The following is a 20,597-nucleotide window of genomic DNA, read 5'->3' as shown; positions in this document are numbered from 1 at the left end:
GCCATGAAGAGGATGATGTCTGTAGCAGCTGCGACGAAGAGGAATATACAGTTGTCTACAGGCCCAAAGTCACTGTGATGGAACCTCTCATCGAAACTCTGGAGATGGGAGTCAAGAGGAGACCCTCCAGACAAGAAACAGACATAGATCAGACTCCTACTGCTAGGACCCTAGAAGCTGATGTTGACAGCGTCTGCAGTGACCAACGTCATTCACTCCAAGGTGACTGTCAGGAACATGCAATGGAACCTCTTACCAATGCTGAGCCTGTGGACGAAGATCAACATGAACGGAATGAAAGATCAGACCACTCAGCCATAGAAGATGTGGCAGCAGCCATCGATCCTGTGTCTCAAGCTGAACAGTCAGGCAACCTAGAGCCACAATCTGAAGTCAGAAGGTCAAGAAGATCACGGCAACAGCCTGATAGACTGCACTATGAGAGTCTTGGGAGACCCCTGATTCTGGCAATTGTTGCATTCTGCAAGAGTTTGGAAGGCCTCCTCCCAGAACCTGAGAGGTGGTAAGCGCATGAAGGGACTCAAGCATTCTAGGGGGGGAGTATGTAGCCCATGCTATTTTCTTGTCTTGCTGAAACATTCATTATGGACTGTGAATTGGGTGACGCTCCCTGGAAGAGTGTAATTTGTTGACACTCCCTGGAAGAGTGTAATTTGTTGACGCTCCCCTGAGATTGACGTGGTACAGCCCTGCTTATGAGCAGCGTGTGGAAAACTGTTCCTGGTTACAAGCAATCAACGGAGAGACAGAATATTGGAGCAGTTGGAGAATATTAGAAAAGTGACAGAAAACGTTATACTTGAACAGAAAACTACTTGGACAGAAGATGAAATATAGAGGATAAAGAGAAGATTCCGTGCTGGAACTGGACAAGGAAGAGAGAGGAAAAGACTAGCTGACTTGAAGACTGAATTGGAGGAGAAACCATTGCCAATTGAAAGACTGATAAACAAATGGAAGAATCCTGATTGGTTTTTGTTACCCCCTTCAGTGAACACGGACCTGCATCAACTGAAGTGGTCTTCTTCATTGACCTTCTCCACTCACCATCACCCAACGGTCGGCTGGTGAACTTTAACTTGGCCCCTGGTGGTAGGAACAGAATATCCGTTCCCTTTTTGTTTAATTGAGTGCACTCAAAACAGACTTTATTGGGTACCTTTTTTATTTCATTTATTATTTTCTATAAATGTGGACCATTGCATGGATCCTATGATGTTGTAATGTGTACTGAACCTGGTGAACTCCTTTAAGTTATATAAAAGGTAAAACGTAGATCACAGTGCCTGTGTATTTTTCTTAGAGCCAGTCTCCTTGAACCTATAGTTGATAGCTGTACCACTGCAGAAAGAACTGATAGCGTTGAATTACAGTAGGTTACATATGCACCACTGTATTCCTGCAGGATTAGGTCTAGTCGTGTACTATGCACCACTGTATTCCTGCAGGATTAGGTCTAGTCGTGTACTATGCACCACTGTATTCCTGCAGGATTAGGTCTAGTCGTGTACTATGCACCACTGTATTCCTGCAGGATTAGGTCTAGTCGTGTACTATGCACCACTGTATTCCTGCAGGATTAGGTCTAGTCGTGTACTATGCACCACTGTATTCCTGCAGGATTAGGTCTAGTTGTGTACTATGCACCACTGTATTCCTGCAGGATTAGGTCTAGTCGTGTACTATGCACCACTGTATTCCTGCAGGATTAGGTCTAGTCGTGTACTATGCACCACTGTATTCCTGCAGGATTAGGTCTAGTTGTGTACTATGCACCACTGTATTCCTGCAGGATTAGGTCTAGTCGTGTACTATGCACCACTGTATTCCTGCAGGATTAGGTCTAGTTGTGTACTATGCACCACTGTATTCCTGCAGGATTAGGTCTAGTCGTGTACTATGCACCACTGTATTCCTGCTGGATTAGGTCTAGTCGTGTACTATGCACCACTGTATTCCTGCAGGATTAGGTCTAGTTGTGTACTATGCACCACTGTATTCCTGCAGGATTAGGTCTAGTTGTGTACTATGCACCACTGTATTCCTGCAGGATTAGGTCTAGTCGTGTACTATGCACCACTGTATTCCTGCAGGATTAGGTCTAGTCGTGTACTATGCACCACTGTATTCCTGCAGGATTAGGTCTAGTCGTGTACTACAGTATGCACCACTGTATTCCTGCAGGATTAGGTATAGTTGTGTACTAGTCGTGTCTATGCACCACTGTATTCCTGCAGGATTAGGTCTAGTTGTGTACTATGCACCACTGTATTCCTGCAGGATTAGATGTAGGCGTGTACTATGCACCACTGTATTCCTGCAGGATTAGGTCTAGGCGTGTACTATGCACCACTGTATTCCTGCAGGATTAGGTCTAGGCATGTACTGTATATACTGTACTATGCTACCAGGGCCCCGTTCCCCGTACCTGGATAACTGAGTTAGCCGGATAACTTTCGGGTAAGTCTGATTTAAGCCGGACTTTCCGATTCCCCGTACCTGGATTGTCCAAATCACCATGACAACAGATCCAAAAGTTTGAGCCTGGTCGAAAGCAGAGTTTAAGTTCAAGTTAGCCGGATCAAGCACAGCCACGCCCCCGCAAAGAAAGTGACAGCTCGTTTCCTGAAATTATTCCCACAGCCTAGGATCTGCGTTATACCATTCTGAATTACGTTTTTGTGCTCCATTCTTCCAGAGGGGTCTTTTGAAATGTAAAATAGACCCAAAATGCTGATACTAAATTCACTTTGTCCTAAATAATGCACGTTATATATACCGTGGCGCTCGCTCGGTGCGATGTACACATTATATGGTTATTTTAACAACGCGCAGCATTGCAAATGTGAATCCCGCGGGGATATTTTTAATGATTGAAACCTATCGCTCGTTTGGCTCTGATTCCTTTCATATTCTCCGCTGTGGATGTTTAATGGAGCGCCTGGATTGTGTTTCATTCAAGCATAAAATTGAAGTGTCTATGCGTGGATTGTGGATCTTGTCTCGTTCATTAATGTATAAACAATGAATTTATCCCATCTGGCACAGTGGCTCAGCGGTAGTGCTCAATCCTGGCAACCCAGCGACCGGTGTTCAAAACCCCGTGTTTCCAATATAATTTTTTTGAATATAATATTAATGATTATACGCCAAAGTAGCCTAGTTTCAAGTTAAAATATTAGAAATCTACATGCATTGAGGATGTCATTCTTTATATAGCTCTCAACGTGCACCAAATTGAATTATTCCTATATTGCAAAAAGAAGGAGACGACTGGGTTTCGAACCCCGGTCGTCTGCATGAAAGTCAAAAGAAGAACCCGTTACACCACAGTGGAGATAAGTAAAAGATCGACTATACATCAATCAATGGGAAGAGAACCGTATCGTTATTTTGTATAACAGTTTAACTAATTATTTTCGCTAGCAAGATCTCATTTGATTATTCAATCCAGCAGGCAAGTTCAAAGAAATATAATCTGATTGATTGAGGTAATGAGGGACTTAAAATTAGCCTATAGATAACGCATTTAACTTGTCGGCGAGGCGATTGAGCCGTACTGCAATATGTTACTAAAGTTTTAAATCAATTAATCAATCAATGCCGCTAGAGAATCAGGATCTCTGCTCTCGACACTTGCTGCCTTCTCGGCTGAGGCGGGCACGCGCACTTATCCTGGGTCTCAAGTCTGGCTTGAGTTAACGAGACTGAATCCACCTTCGAGGAACAGGAAAATCCCGGCTTCAAACATCGGGTTAACTGAATCTGGATAATGACATCTTGATCGACTTAGTTGAACCAGGTACGGGGAACGGGGCCCAGGGCCCTGTTTCTTGTACGTGGTTCAACTAAGTCGATCAAGATGTCATTATCCAGCTTCAGTTAACCCGATGTTTGAAGCCGGGATTTTCCTGTTCCACGAAGGTGGATTCAGTCTCGTTAACTCAAGCCAGACTTGCGACTCAGGCTAAATGCGCGCGGCCGCTTTAGGTGAAAAGCCAGCACGTATCGATGGCAGAGATCCTGATTCTCTAACGGCATTGATTGATTAATTGATTTAAGACTTTATTGACAGATTGCAATACGGCTCAATCGCCTCGCCGACAAGTTAAATGCGTTATCTATAGGCTAATTTTAAGTCCCTCATTACCTCAATCAATCAGATTATATTTCTTTAAACTTGCCTGCTGGATTGAATAATCAAATGAGATCTTGCTAGCGAAAATAATTAGTTAACTGTTATACAGAATTACGATACGGCTCTCTTACCCATTGATTGATGTATAGTCAATCTTTAACTTATCTCCAATGTGGTCTGACGGGTTGTTCTTTTGACTTTCACACAGACGACCGGGGTTCGAGACCCTAGTCGTCTCCTTCTTTTTGCAATATAGGAATAATTCAATTTGGTGCACGTTGAGAGCTATATAAAGAATGACAACCTCAATGCATGTAGATTTATAATATTTTAACTTAAAACCAGGCTACTTTGGCGTATAATCATTAATATTATATTCAAAAAAATCATATTGGAAACACCGGGTTTTGAACCCCGGTCGCTGGGTTGGCAGGCTTGAGCACTACCGCTGCACCACTGTGCCAGATGGGATAAATTCATTGTTTATACATTAATGAACGAGAGACCCGTGTTTAAAATATCCTTTGTTTTGAATGAAGTTTATCTCTTTATCCTCATTCATTAATGTGACGTCAACGGCTCATTCAATTTCTCAAATCCGTCAAACAGCGCATCTCATCAGACATCTTAATCCCAGTTACAATTAAAATAACCACATAATGTGTACATCGCACGAGCGAGCGCCACCGTCGCCACGGTATATATAACGTGCATTATTTAGGACAAAGTGAATTTAGTATCAGCATTTTGGGTCTATTTTACATTTCAAAAGCCCCCTCTGGAAGAATGGAGCACAAAAACGTAATTCAGAATGGTATAATGCAGATCGTAGACTGTGGGAATAGTTTCAGGAAACGAGCTGTCACTTTCTTTGCGGGGGCGTGGCTCTGCGTGATCCGGCTAACTTGAACTTGAACTCTGCTTTCGACCAGGCTCAAACTTTTGGATCTGTTGTCATGGTGATTTGGAAAATCCACGAACATGGAACCGGAAAGTCCGGCTAACTCAGTTATCCAGTTAAAGTTATCCGGCTAACTCAGTTATCCAGGTACAAGAAACAGGGCCCAGGACAGTGTGATCAGTAAGCAAAGCCAGCTCCAAATAGTAAACAAAAGCAGCTTTGTCACAATGTCCTTGTTATTTCAAAACAAGCCAACACAGACACAGTGCTAAGAGGTATGCTGTATGCCTCTTAGTGCTACAACACTTTCCTCCTTGTGGTCCTGGGGTGGGAGTGGGGGAGGAAATGTCGTCTTTTGTGGCGTCTGTGATAATATAATTTGTTTTTATTTTTAGGTTCTGTATTTATTATTTTTGTTATTTCTATTGTCATGCTATCGTCATTATTGTTATTGTTATTATTATTATTGTCATGTGACATCTTGTTTATTATTATTATTATTATTATTATTATTATTATTATTATTATTATTATTATTATTATTATTATTATTATTATTATTATTATTATTATTATTATTATTATTATTATTATATTGTGTTGTCATGTTTTATGTTTCATGTAAAAGAAAAGAAGGAAAACAAAAAACTTAAAAAGAATATATATATATATATTCCTGCTTGTATTTGTATGGTAACAAATGTTTATTATGGTTTTCTCCATAATTAAATATGAATGAATATGTCCCCTTTAAAATGTGTTATTTGTAAGAATCGTTTGGAATGAGGACCATGTACAACCATAATAACAATAACATGGAATAAGCAAGAAAAAAAAGAGATGTCTCACACAATGAATTACGAGTTTTACAGCGCAATTTCGTCATTTTACAGATAGGCTAGCATAAAAGGGTACCTACTAATTCCTCAATATGTCTAGTTCCCAACGATACCTCTATCTTTGTTCTAGCTTTAAAATGAAGTCAACTACATTCTCCCAAAGATTGATGTTGGCCGTATCGTTGGTTCCTTGTTATTATTATTATTATTTTATATCTTGGCCTGTGCATCGATCAAAAGTATCCGGTTGGACTTTTCTTTGTCGGGCAAGTGGAGCGGTTGTCCCGATCGGATTGAGAAGCGGGAAATGCTCCCGATGCATGATGTGTGGCAGATTATGTTGGCGACACGATTGACACCAACACTGGGACTCGTGATCAGATAATTGGAATATTCTTTGTGGGGTACATCATGAAGAGCGCTATATAAATCCAATCCATTATTATTATTATTAGTGAAGGTAAGGGCTATATGGTAGCAATCCAACCATGACTTCACTTCGATCACAACATATGTGTGTAACGTTACTCCACAACGTGAGCCGTTGGTGGCGATCAAAGCTTAAAAAAAACACCCCCCCCCCACCCTTTCATGCATTCATGATGAAACATAATACCGATAATATGGATTTGATTTCGAAAATAGTAGCGTGTACAGGCGAGAAACTGCAAAGTTTTTAGTGAAATGCATGTATTGCTGCATAGCGTAGTTTTCTGGGATTAGACAGGATTACTCTAAAACTATACTCATATTCACCACGGTATAAAACGGGAATTTATGTATGAAAAAAGTATTTCTTTAACACATATTGAATGATAGATAGTCGATGTCAAATGGGCCATAGTATTGTATCCATAGCTATAATATAGAATATAGTTATAGCCCTGCAAACACCACCGCTTATTCCTATCTCTTAGAGCTTGGCGTATTAAGTACAAACGATGCTCAACTGCGTGGCGTCCATTGAGTTAATATTAGCATCAACACTAGGCCAATCAGTGTTTTTTTTTGTTTTTGTTTTTTTTTAATGCTGGAACACAATGGTAAGATGCATCATCCCTTTGTTTGGTCAAAATTGGACCAGTAGTGTCTGAGATATAGGGAGGTGCAGTGGTTACATCATTGTTGTTGGTCCACCCCGCTTGAAATTGCTAAATGTATTTCCAATGGACACATTTCTAAATCGTCTCGTTTAAAACAAATAAAGCATGAACATTGGCATGGTGTACCTTTCTGTGTGTATTCATCCACAATCTATAGCTCAACATGAAACAAATACGCAATTAATCATAAAATAATTCTGTATAATTTTATTTCAATCAAAAATGCTTAAACAATAATGTTAGTGATAGAAGGGAACTCGTTTTGAGCTTGCCAATGTTCATGAGGTAGAATTATTACAATAGCCGATAATACATTTTCCCAATGATAAATCCCTATACGGGTGGACCGCACGGGGAACTAAAGTGACGTCAGACTACACCTCCCTATTGTGCATGACATAGAGATGGTCAGATGGTCATTGTCCCCCCCCCTGAAATGTCCTCATCTGGGGGACAAAAATGCCATCAAATATTGCACTGTGGCCTGACATGTAATGCTATCCCAATAACCAAGTGCTTCAAAGCCGGCCATGTCACTATTCAGGTTGGCCCAATGACATAACTGACTCATAACGAACTGAACCCTAATGGCAAACATGGAATAATCTCCTTGAGATAAACAAGTGTGTGCGTGTTCCCTCACCTGGTGAAAGACAGGCTCCTTCCATTGTAAGTAAACCTACAAAAAAAATGTATATGAATTTCATCAAGTATGTGGATTTGACACTTAATTTACCACATTGAGAGTAAAAGTAAATACTGTACAGCAAATATAGCCACTCACCACACTGACTGAGACACTGAAGATTAATAACAATGCAATAGGAAATAAACTGATGGTGTTCTCCTGCTTGAAGCACTCATATCTGAAACAGAAATCAGATAAAACTTGGTAAACCGGGTGGAGTACAACTTGTTCTAACAAATGCTTACAGATAAAGATACTGTAGATGGGGCACTAGAAAAGGGCGGAGAGGAAATAATAGAAAGAGAAAAAAAAAAAATATCCTTCATATCAGGTCGACTGCACACACTGGCTGTTCTTGGAACTGATATATTGGGGGGATTGTTTAATTTTACTACCTGACTTGCCACCACAATACATTTTTCTCAGTATTTTGGTAAATATCCAACAGCAATGACAAAACAAAAGCTTGAAGATTAAAATCTAAAAAGGCTGGGGCCACTTACAGGCAGTAGACAAAGACACAGGTGCTGTAGATCATGGGTAACTCGTCCAGTAACTGCAGGTGAGGGTAGAGATACACATACAACACACAAGATCAATGCGGTGTGTGATACTCAGCATGGCAGCATATACTGTAGATTGACTGTCTCAATACAATTGTCTTGGTTATAGACACAAGTTATCTACTCTGATGTGATCTGTGTTGATTGTTGATTTTTTTGTTTGTTTGTTTGTTTGTTTGTTTGTTTGTTTGTTTTATTTTGCAAACTTTAACTTTTTTGAATTTGTTTTTGAATTAGGGGTAGGTTGCTCTATAAGCCTTTTGGCTTCAAACCTATCCTTTTCGCTTGTTTATTTGTAAACATTTCGAAAAGATTTTTGTTTATTGTTTATTTATTTTGTAAACATTCGAAATAAAATAATTCATTCATTCATTCATTCATTCACTTAACCCAGTCAGTAAGAAATTAGGAAATAAAGAAACTAAGGTTATTCTATAACCCAAGTTATATGATTACTGGCAAAGCGTCTTGCTTCGCCTATTAGACTATGCTCACGCCTATTGCGCACGTTGAAAGACCTTTTTTCATGCACCTTAAATCTACCTAGCCACGCCCACTTGCGTAGTATACGCAAAAAAAAGACAGGGGTCCTCAGGGCCGAAAAAGCAAGACGCTTTGCCAGTAATCATATAACGCGCGTTAGTTTGAATGCGTTCCGCGACTTGCTGTCCCACCGGATCAGCACCCTCTCTAAGCAAAGATGCAAAACAAAACAAAGCAATGAAGTCGACAAGGAATTGATATCCAATGCAAGCAACTGGTCGGAAGTTAATCCAATTCTCCAGTAATGCAGAGTGAGTGTAGCTTTAGCTAATGGCAGAAATGCACTATACCTACTGTATGTGATAAGTGAACGTGATATGCATGTAGCTTTATTTTGCCTCAACCAAAGTTGGCATTTATTCATGTGATCGACCATTATACAGAATATGCAGTTTTCACGAGTTTGTGTGGCTCCATTGTGGTCTGATTGATTGATTGATTGAAAACTTTATTAACAGATTGCAGAATGGGTACAATACAGTACAGCTCAATACACACAATTGTTAAGGGGATGCAGACCAGAGAAAGACTTTCGTCTTGTTTACATCAGGGTCCCCCATTTTCAATTCATCAGGACATATATGACATACATGACATACAGATAGTCAGTACTGCTACATCTGCTACGTCTGATACCTACTACAGCTCAACAGACACTCACACCTGTGTGTTTACAAAAGGTAGATGCTAGATCCCATTGTACCAAATGTTTCCATTAATAGGTAGCGGGAGTGGTTAAAGGAACATGCCAACATTATGGGAAATGCGCTTACTGTCTTCTCCAGAGTCAGACGAGATAGATACCAATTTCCTCTCTTGTGCGTTCAGTAGAAAGCTATCCGGCTCACGCATGCGTGTTTCAACAATGCGGAGTCAGTCAGTCAGTAAGGGACATTCGCTGTTGTAGGCCGGCTCTTTGGGTCCGGCAATAAACTGCCTCAGCAGCCACCCAAGTCCATGAGTGAGTATACAGTAATATCAATAAGGCTGAAACCACTTATCGATGTATCGATAACTGCGTGAAATCGATAAGTGGCATCACTTATCGATTTTTTTGCATTTTTTTTTATACTTTATACTACACTAAAATACTAGGTCTTGTGTCATGTTTTAGTTAAAACATCCCCATTTCATGTACATTCAGTTGAATTGCAACTCTGCACTGTGCATTCAATATGCAGTGCACTCCTCCATCACATCCAGAGCCCACAGACTATAAAATGAGAAGGATCACTGTGGTAGTTTTGAATGGGGAAATCTGTAACACTAAAGATGGCGGCAACGACAAAGAATTGCTGCAAAATAAACATAAATTTGTTGTTTAAATAATAATTAAATTTATATATATATATATATATATATATATATATATATATATATATATATATATATATATATATATATACAGTATATACAAATATCGATATGTATCGATAATTTTTGTCCCGATTTAGCGATTCTTCCAAATGGCATATCATCTCAGCCTTAGTAATATCAATTATTACAGTCATAACTCAGCCCACCTGCATCTCATACAGCAGCGTCATGTGGAAGCACCAGGAACCAACTCCAACAGCTGGGAGACACAGACAGATCAATCAGACAGTAAGTACTCAGTAATCCGATCGGCAAATCAAGCTGTCGGGATGCCAACACTTAAATGACATCAACTTTTCCGGTGGGGAGGAAGAATGTCAGCAGTGTGGTGATACTGTGGAGGTCAATGAATATGATGCTAAAAAACTGCCAGCTCTGCCAAGCTAACGTGTCTCGTGTGGGGTCGAATTTTTTATTAGTGAAAATCGTCTTACATTTCCCTTAGCCTATTTTGAGAGCTCAAAACTCTCAAATTAAACTCTAAAAACAGAACAATGGGAAATAAACTAGGCAGACTTTAGTAAAAAAAAATCTACTTTTGCAGAATTACAACCTAGAAATTACATTTCAGTTGAATTAATCTTATTAAAGAAAATCTGGTATCAGTACACCATTCAAATGTGAAGTAAAGGCAAACTACCTTCTGACATAAATAGGAATTGGTCATGATATACAATAAGGTATCTGAGAGTTCATAAATTATGTTCTTTGAAAATACATCAAATTGTGTTTAATAACATGTGCATAGCATAACCAGACAAACCTGCCAGTCCTAAAAAAGAGCAGATGTAGCGGAACTCGAGGCCATCTTTAAATGTTTGAATGGCACCAAAAATGGGAGGAAGGATCATAATCAGGTTACTAACAGTGTTCCCTAGAGAGAGAGGGAGGGAGAGGGAGAGAGAGAGAGGGGGAGAGAGAGAGAGAGAGAGAGAGAGAGAGAGAGAGAGAGAGAGAGAGAGAGAGAGAGAGAGAGAGAGAGAGAGAGAGAGAGAGAGAGAGAGAGAGAGAGAGAGAGAGAGAGAGAGAGAGAGAGAGAGAGAGAGAGAGAGAGAGAGAGAGAATATAATAGTTGTATTATTATTACAAATGTAATGCAAACAAATTGCAATACCAAGTGGGGCTCCTTTGACCAGAGGTCACTGTTTGATGACATTACAAATGCTACCTTTAAAAGAACACGCCAACTTTTTGGGAAATTTGCTTATTTGCCATGAGTTAGACAAGCAGATACATACCCTTACTAGGCTTAGGGAACAGCCGCACCATTAGCCTAACTTAGCGTCATTCACTGGAAGTAGGTGTGTCAGGGTAGCCTAGTTCCAAATACACTGCAAATACAACTCCAAAACTTTCCTGTAAACATGTTGTGACCTGTGTATTTACCACGTGGAGAAAAAAAATGTTGTAGCCTAGACATTTTCGTTTTCTAAGCAGCTATATGCCCGGAACTATTTTTTGCCGAACCACTGCTGCCTGGGCGCAGTGATTTCATGCATCACCTGAAAAACCCTGCTTGATATCCACTTCACTCAATGAAAGCACGTTTCCTGGTTAACTCATTCACTGCCAGCTATTATCCTTATTCTGTTCTAGCTAGGCCACGCTTTAAAAGATAGGAGTGCGTCACCTTGTTTGTAGAGCTATATCTATATTCTATATTATAGCTATGGATACAATACTATGGATACAGTAACTATCTTCTGTCCAAGATGCAAAAAAATAAAAAATTCATGAATACGTTTGTGCGTTATCCCGTGGTGAATATAAGTATCGTTTCGGAGTGATCCGGGCTAATTCCTGGGATGCTGAGTTATTGGGCGCAACGTGAATTCTACTAAAAGCATTGGTGTTTCATCCCTGGACACACGCTACTATTTCCAAATCAAATGTATATAATAGGTATTATGTTTCATCATGAATGCATGAAAGGGGAGGGGGTCGTTTCTGATGCTTTGATTGCCAGTAATGGCATTCGTTGTGAACACTACACAAGCTGATCAGCTGCACAGCTGTTGACTGAAACGTTGGTACAGTAAAGGTATTAATAAATTCACATAAAGGTGAAGAAGCAGGAATGCCAGTGTGTGCACGACTATCTTTTCCACATTCAAACCTGTATTGCACAGAACATGGAGCACATGGAGTACTATGGAGTAGATGAGTGTGCAAACTTTTAAATGCATTGGGCTGTCACCAGGGATGCAGTCGTAATATCAGAACTGCCTGGACGCCAAGTGCACGTGCGCTCCTGCGCACGCGCATGCGCATACATGTTCCCTCGCGGTCGCACAGAACAGATGATTATTATGCATAAATAGTAGGAAACATGTTTGTATAGGAAATTACTAGTTTTAGTTTAGTTTTTGTAAATATTGCCTTGAAATAGAGAAGCTGAAAAAGGTAGCAGGATGTAGCCTTCAATATATAAAGAAATTATATTGTCAACAGATATGGTTGAAAAACAAACAATGTTTTAAATGTAATTGTAGATACAATATTGTAGTTACAATTTCTTTAATTGAATTAACTTAAACTAGACAAGTAAATACAAACTAAATTAACAATGTAACTTACAGTTTATAGAAGGACAGTTTCCTTCTGAAGCACAACTTAATGCCTCATCCTTCCAGTCGGGACCATTTGTCACAGTGAGAGTTCCACAGATCATCTCTTTCTTTGTTATGTTAGTATTGGTATCCTATTATTATGCAAAGTCTAGGTGATAGATAAGTGCCGGGTAGTGTAGTTGAAGACACCTGACAACCTGCGCTATTGTTATAAGATGGTGGGTACTTAGTATGAAATGAAATGAATGAATGAATAAATGAATGAAAAACTTTATTTAACAGATTGCAGAATGGGTACAATACAGTACGGCTCAATACATACAATTGTTAAGGGGATGCAGACCTGAGAAAGACGTTTGTCTTGTTTCCATCAGGGTCCCCCATTTTCAATTCATATAGACATTTATGACATACACAACATACATGACATTTATGGCATAGGGACATATAGGTATTTAGTACTGATACATTTGTGACATAAACGGTATTCAAATATACAGTACTGTTACCCCTAGATCCTGACAGAGTATATACATATGATGGGGAGGGGACTGTACATTAGGAGTGGGTGGGTGGGTGGGAGAGAAATATACATACGGCGGGGAGGGAATATATACATGCGGTGGGGAGGAGACTGTCTATTAGGAGGTGGTGGGGGTTTTGGGCATTTACGGTGGCCAGTTTCTAATTGCAGCCTCCCGTAGGTGCTCTTTAAGAGCGGTTTTGAATGTGGGCAGGGATTCACATTCCTTTACAGCTTTGGGTAGGGCATTCCACATTGTTGTGGCATAATTGCGAAACGTGTTTAGTCCCTTGTTTGAGCCGAATCTGGGTTTAACATGATTTGTTGAGCTTCCTCTGGTGTAGTGGTTGTGGTATTCACTGACCTTTGGGAAGTATTTATTTAAGTATATATATGTACATGGGCACCCCGGTCGTATAGTGTATCTTGTAGACCAGGCCCATTGCAAGTTGCTGTACTCTGTCGTCTACTCTAAGCCATCCTAGGTTGTCAAAGTGGGCAGGGGTGAGGTGGGTTCTGGGGTTCAGGTCAAGTAGTAGTCTGACCAGTTTGTTTTGTGATGTTTGTAATTTTGTTTTAAGCGCCTTTGAGGTGCTTTGGTACCATGAGGTGCACGCATAGTCATAGTACCCTTGAATGAGTGCTCCTGCCAGAGTCTTCAGGGTATTCTTGTTTACCAGAGAGGAGATCCGGTACAAGAATCTAGTTCGTTGGTTGACTTTTTTTATTACATTGGATGCCATTTTGTCACAGGAAAGATTTGCCTCTAGGATGGAACCCAGGTAGGTAATTTCGTCTTTCCTTGTGACAATATTGTCACCCACTGTAACTGAGAAGCCGTCGGTCTTGCTGAGTTTGTTATTTGAACCGAATAGAATGGACTCTGTTTTGCCCATGTGTAATGATAGTTTGTTATCAGCGAGCCATATGCAGATTTTGCCTAGTTCCGAGCTGAGGGTTTTTTCAACCTGCAACTTGTTCTTGTCAGAGACCAGCAGGGCTGAGTCGTCCGCAAACAGGAACAAGTTGCAGTCACAGGCTGACGACATGTCATTTGCATAAATTAGGAAGAGTAGCGGTCCTAGTATGCTTCCTTGTGGAACACCACAGCTCACTGTGAGGGGGGGGGGATAGAGTACCGTTTACCTCTACCATCTGTTCTCTCCCCTCCAGGTAGGATTGCATCCAGCTCACTGATAAGCTATCAAAACCAATTGCTTTTAGCTTGTCCATCAGAATGGAGTGATTGACAGTGTCGAAGGCCTTTTGTAGGTCCAGCATGACCATGCCGCAGTATTTGCCCGCGTCCACCTCTTGTTTGATGTGGTCGTTCAAATAGAGGAGGCATGTGTCAGTGGAGTGGGACGTTCTGAAGCCAGATTGGAATTCGTAGATTAGATTTTTTTCCGCCAGGTACTTTTCGACCTGTTAGAGTACTGAGTGGAGCGCGTACTTCTGCTCAGAAAACTGCTAGGACGGCGTGGTACCCCGTGGGACCACCACTGCATCACTGGCTGTCACATCATTGACCTATATGACTTCAACTTTATCTACTGGATTGGCATTATTAGACTGTTGTTTGGACTTTGAACTGTGTTAAAAAAAAACACACTTGCTAAGACACAATAACGCCTTAAATAACAGTAAACATCCAAATGTGTAGACCGTGTTTGACAAACCACTCCCTCTTTGTTGGCCCTCTATTGTCCTCATCTGCTGAGGTTTTGAAAACTGAGATAGCATACAAAAGCACATGACAAATAATAAGGGTTCAAATTATGGCGTCTCCTTTCTTTGTGTCCCCTACCAACATGATTACAGAACATGACCAACATTTGTTCTCCCAATGTAAGCCACCATTTTAAAAGTAGGCCTATTTGTCTTTAGTCTATGTATAAAAATGACTATTCTACACAATCTCTTAAAACCTGAGGGTTTTTTGGAAAGATTTTCAGAATTGTCAATCTTCACTAAAACCTTTTATATCTCAGCCTCTGGAGCAGGTAGAAACATGAAATGAAAACCATTTGATAGATTACAACTTGGGCTTTTATTTGAACATCATTAATTTACTATAATGTGCATTGACATTTATAAAAAAATATCTATAAACAACAACAAATATAAAATACTAAATATAAGATACTGCCACCTAGCATGATTCGGCCGACATTGCAATCTCGATGTCTCAGAATGAGTCCCAATGAATGATACACCGAGGTCTGTGAGACTGTATAGAATATTAAAATCAAATAAAAGAAAAAATTATGAAAACGATCGAAAACCCGAGATTTCTCTGGTTCTGGTGCTCAACTGCTGGCGAGAAATGTCGGGCCTGGCGCTGAAAGTGTTAATAAAAAAATAAAAATAATAATTAAAATCCCAAAGCATTCCCCCACATGTATTTCAGCGAATCACAGCACTTTTCATTACTCACATACCTTGAAAATGGCGACACTGTCTGAAATGACCTAAACGTTGCATCAGGTCTTAAAGGAAAACTCCAACATTTTGGGAAACATCTTCCCTGGAGTTAGACAAGAAGATACATACCTTTTTTGTCTCTGTGCGTGCATTTAGCTTAGGGAACAGTCGCTCCGTTAGCATAGCTTAGCTTCATCACTGGAAGTGAGGCGGGGCCGGAGCCTGGCGTTCCCTTACAGTGTATAGTTTGATTGATTGATTGAAAAGTTTATTAACAGATTGCAGAATACACTCCAAATACAACTCCAAAACGTTCATGTAAACATGTTGTGACCTGTGTATTCACCACATGGAGAAATAAAAAATAATTGAATTAGACAATTACGTTTTATAAGCAAATATACTTTGCCCAACCACTCCTCTCTGAGCGCAGCCAGTGATTTCAACGTGTCGTCGTGATTGTTGACATTCTCATTCATTCAAATGATCCGAACCGATTGAAGTTTATGGATACCATGACTTGAAATCCTCTTACCTTGACGATTAAAAGCCTCCCCAATTTAGAAAACAGTAATCCAATGGCTGGTATTGTTATACCGGACGCTCTGAGCTAACCGGAGCTAACGCAGATCAGGATGGTAAAGCATATATAATGACTTCCTTTCTGGGGTTGTCAAAATAAAAGTGCAACGTTTATAGCAGCGGAAAACATTTATTTTGTACATTATCTAACGTTAGGTTAGTTGTAACGTTAGTTTAGGTTCGTGTTAACGTTAGATAATGTACAAAATAAACGTTTTCCGCTGCTATAAACGTTGCACTTTTATTTTGACAACCCCAGAAAGGAAGTCATTATATATGCTTTACCATCCTGATCTGCGTTAGCTCCGGTTAGCTCAGAGCGTCTGGTATAACAATACCAGCCATTGGATTACTGTTTTCTAAATTGGGGAGGCTTTTAATCGTCAAGGTAAGAGGATTTCAAGTCATGGTATCCATAAACTTCAATCGGTTCGGATCATTTGAATGAATGAGAATGTCAACAATCACACGACACGTTGAAATCACTGGCTGCGCTCAGAGAGGAGTGGTTGGGCAAAAAAATAGTTCAGAGTATATTTGCTTATAAAACGTAATTGTCTAATTCAATTATTTTTTATTTCTCCACGTGGTGAATACACAGGTCACAACATGTTTACATGAACGTTTTGGAGTTGTATTTGGAGGGTATTCTGCAATCTGTTAATAAACTTTTCAATCAATCAATCAAACTATACACTGTAAGGGAACGCCAGGCTCCGGCCCCGCCTCACTTCCAGTGATGAAGCTAAGCTATGCTAACCAGTGGTGCAGTCGTAATATGGGAACTGGTAACACGCCACGCCACGTGCACGCGCGCGCGGGTACGTGCATGCGCACAGAACTGATTTATACACACACACACACACACACACGCACGCACACACACACGCACACACACACACACAAGCGCATATACGCAAGTGCAATCTTTCTATCATACAAGCTCTTCTTGCTCTCTATTTGTGTGAATGTGCGCGTGAAAAGCTGGCGCGCAGCACAGACGCTTGATTCAATATCATAAGCAGGTAGACCCCCATCACGAATTCCGAGCCACATTAGTATTCACCTCCACTGCCTGTGTCACACAGAATGAAGGGGGAGATGCATTCAGATAGCCAACACCCAGACACTTAGTCTACCTGCGCTTTTTGTTATGTAAAACGGTGGCCGGGTACTTAGTCACAACGAATGGATACAGCGCATTTTTGTGTGCGCGTACACACGAGTACACATCCGTGCGCGATTACGCGTACTTCTGCCTCAGTGATCTGGTAACACGGCGTGTAACCGCGTGTGACCACGACTGCACCACTGATGCTAACGGAGCGACTGTTCCCTAAGCTAAATGCACGCACAGAGACAAAAAAGGTATGTATCTTCTTGTCTAACTCCAGGGAAGATGTTAAATAAGCTAATTTCCCAAAATGTTGGAGTTTTCCTTTAACACATTCCCTGCCACACTATTTGAGCATCTTATACCATTCTCTGCCAGCACTGTAATTCTATGGAGATGTTCACCTTCTTTGCAGGGCTATAACTTTTTAAATCGTATTGCTAAATTGACATTACTATGGCCCATTCAACATCGATTATCTATCGTTCAGGATGTAGGAACGTTTTACTTTTTCATGCATACATTCATACGAAAATACAGTCTAGAATATAAATATGTTTTTATCGTTTTCTGCAGTAATTCCTAGAACGTGATATAGGCATAAACGCATATATAGATTATCAAATGCTGTTTGTTGCCGATCCACGCTATATAAAAAATGTCAACTGTACATGATCCTAAACGTTATGACTGATCATGCGCGGATGAACGGAGGGGGGGGGGGGTCGTTTATAATTCTGTGATTGTCGTTAAATGCTTTATGTAGTATGGGTGATATATTGATCAGAGCAGTTTGCATGGATAATAATAAACAAACAGGCTGAAAGTAACGTCAGCGTACTCTTACCATTTGGCGATGAGACTGGAGCAAAAAGATCCCACTTATTTGACGGTGATCGAGTCGATCCATTTCCGGTTTGTATAATAATAATACATGCCCAAATCATGTCGATTATTGAGTTATGGCAGCGATCCATATCCACAGTGTGTGGCTAGAGTCCCGCAACAATATGCGAGTGCCGGACGCATTTCAGAGACGCACCGAGGTCGACTCGGCCATTTCCGGTTTGGCAACTCGCCGATCATCCACCAGGCAGTATTGAAGCGTTGCAGAGTTGTGCCGAGTCCCACTGCATCAGACCAGGCTCCGTGAGGGAATTATGAACATGGCGAAAAAATGAAATATGATCTCAATAACGTTGTACGCCGTGGATTGGCAGAATTCGCATGAACTTGAAACACGTCGTACAACGGTATTGGCGCAGGATGTGTTAAAGCTAAATACACGCACAAATAGCATCCAGCCTTAAAGGTATAAACACACACACACACACACAGCATCCGGTCTAAATGGGTTAAGCAGGGCCTTTGTCACAAAGGCTTTGTGTGTGTTATTTCAGATTGGGTGCAGAAACAGAAAATGCTGTATTGATAGATCTGCTTTAATCGGTAAGGCTATAGTGCTGTTGCATCTGAATGACAAGTGACCATCTTTTTGTGATCCAACTGGCTTGTTGGAGCAATATTATATTTTCAAATAATAATATTAGCCTAGATTACCATACTGTAATACTGTAATATGAGTCAAATAAGAGGTGAACGTAGTAGTCTAAGCAATCTCTGATCCACTTGGCTTGGCTCTACCATAGGCTAACTGTTGCATCATTTTGTGCCCTTAGAAGACTTGTAGACGTACGGTACTATAGACGTATAGAGGTTAATATATTTAAAATTTTATATTTAGGCCAAACATCAATTATATACAGTTGAATAGACATGGCTACTATCCTATACGAAATGCCAAAAGGAAAGGAATCATGTTGCGTTAATAATACATCTTGTAAACCTAAACCAAATACCCCCATAAGTCCAGTTGGAGTTCAACTTGGGGAAAAAAAGTGTTTAGAGATTAGGCTAACATGCCAAACAAAGCATAAATATAGCATCCAAATAAAACTTAGAGAGAAACCAGTTCTGTTAAATATCTCGACGCGAAAGAATGAGGCGCTTGATAATATCAGAGTTAGAAGAACGCGGTGCACGTGCCAACGGGCAATGCCATTTTGCTCAAAATGCACCTGCCAAGTTCCAACTGCCAAGTTCAATGTACGGGATACAACGCTGACATGGTGTTCGAAACAATAGAGCTTGTATTATTATCATTACTGCAAGGTTATCGTTGTGCTATCTATGACAAACGGGCAAAATAAAGGTTCGTGGAAGAGTCCAGACTAAAGTAGACTGCCTGGAGCAAAAACAGCGCTGTGTTACATCATGTGTGTAGTCTATTAACGTAACAGTATGCAATCGTGGTTTACAGCCATGTATATGGACACTACTGACAGTAACATTCAAATCAATCGAGCTGGCATAATCCATATTTTAACCTACTGAACGGGCGCAGTTTATGCTTGTGTTTGTGTTATTCATAAACGGCCTTTCATAGCTACGCTATCTCCTGCCAATACTATCGACATGTATAAGCGGTCTCTATAAACTATACAAAGGGTACATGTATTATACTCACAGAATTCTGCGATGTAGAACGAGACAACATAATTATCTTCACACCAATCCAGTGTTGAAGTCGGCCGCCCCCAGTATCCTTGCCTGTCTATCGAGGGAGCCATGATGGAAGCAGACCGGAATAGTTGAATGAGGGAGGAGGCTGAATCTTTATAGTAACGGATTTATGGCCTCACCACAACCTGATCAGATCACTACTCACAGACGGCTACTGTACATAGTACAGCCTACTCAAACGTGTCAACCCTCCCGTTTTCCCCGGGATTCTCCCGTATTTCAACCGTATCTCCCGCCGTCCTCCCGTTAAAATATTTCCCCGTATTCATCCAAAACAAGACTGATTGATTGATTGATTGATTGCTTGATTGATTGATTGATTGATTGATTGATTGAAACGTTTATTAACAGATTGCAGAATGGGTACAGTACAGTACAGCTCAATACATACAATTGTTAAGAGGATGCAGACCTGAGAAAGACTTTCGTCTTGTTTCCATCAGGGTCCCCCATTTTCAATTCATCATATGACACACACGACATACATATAGACAGTACTGCTACATCTATACATTTATGACATACCAGATTTTCAAATACAGTACTGTTTGTGATACTAAAAAAAATCCAGAAAAAGAGTGTATATACATTTGACATAGAAACTGTGCATTGGGGGAGGTTGGGTAGG

General features: G+C 40.4%; 1 protein-coding gene across 1 annotated transcript in view; it reads right to left on the bottom strand.

The window, feature by feature from the left end:
* The window catches only part of acer3 (alkaline ceramidase 3), a 62,295-nt gene extending 42,199 nt beyond the window's left edge, over window positions 1-20,096 (bottom strand). Inside the window, exons 1-6 of the mRNA XM_084319808.1 lie at window positions 19,914-20,096; window positions 10,937-11,047; window positions 10,320-10,372; window positions 8,194-8,246; window positions 7,787-7,868; window positions 7,646-7,681 (exon numbers count right to left, since the gene is read on the bottom strand). Coding sequence (XP_084175934.1) covers window positions 7,646-7,681; window positions 7,787-7,868; window positions 8,194-8,246; window positions 10,320-10,372; window positions 10,937-11,047; window positions 19,914-20,016 — 438 coding nt within the window. The 5' untranslated portion in view covers window positions 20,017-20,096. The remainder of the gene's footprint in view (window positions 1-7,645; window positions 7,682-7,786; window positions 7,869-8,193; window positions 8,247-10,319; window positions 10,373-10,936; window positions 11,048-19,913) is intronic.
* Between the last annotated feature and the right edge of the window lie 501 nt (window positions 20,097-20,597).

The sequence above is a fragment of the Notolepis coatsorum genome, assembly GCF_963971535.1.
Source record: "Notolepis coatsorum genome assembly, chromosome: 8".
Lineage (NCBI taxonomy): Eukaryota > Metazoa > Chordata > Actinopteri > Aulopiformes > Paralepididae > Notolepis > Notolepis coatsorum.
Note: the sequence above shows the minus strand (reverse complement) of the source record. Positions and strands in the feature narration are given on the sequence as shown.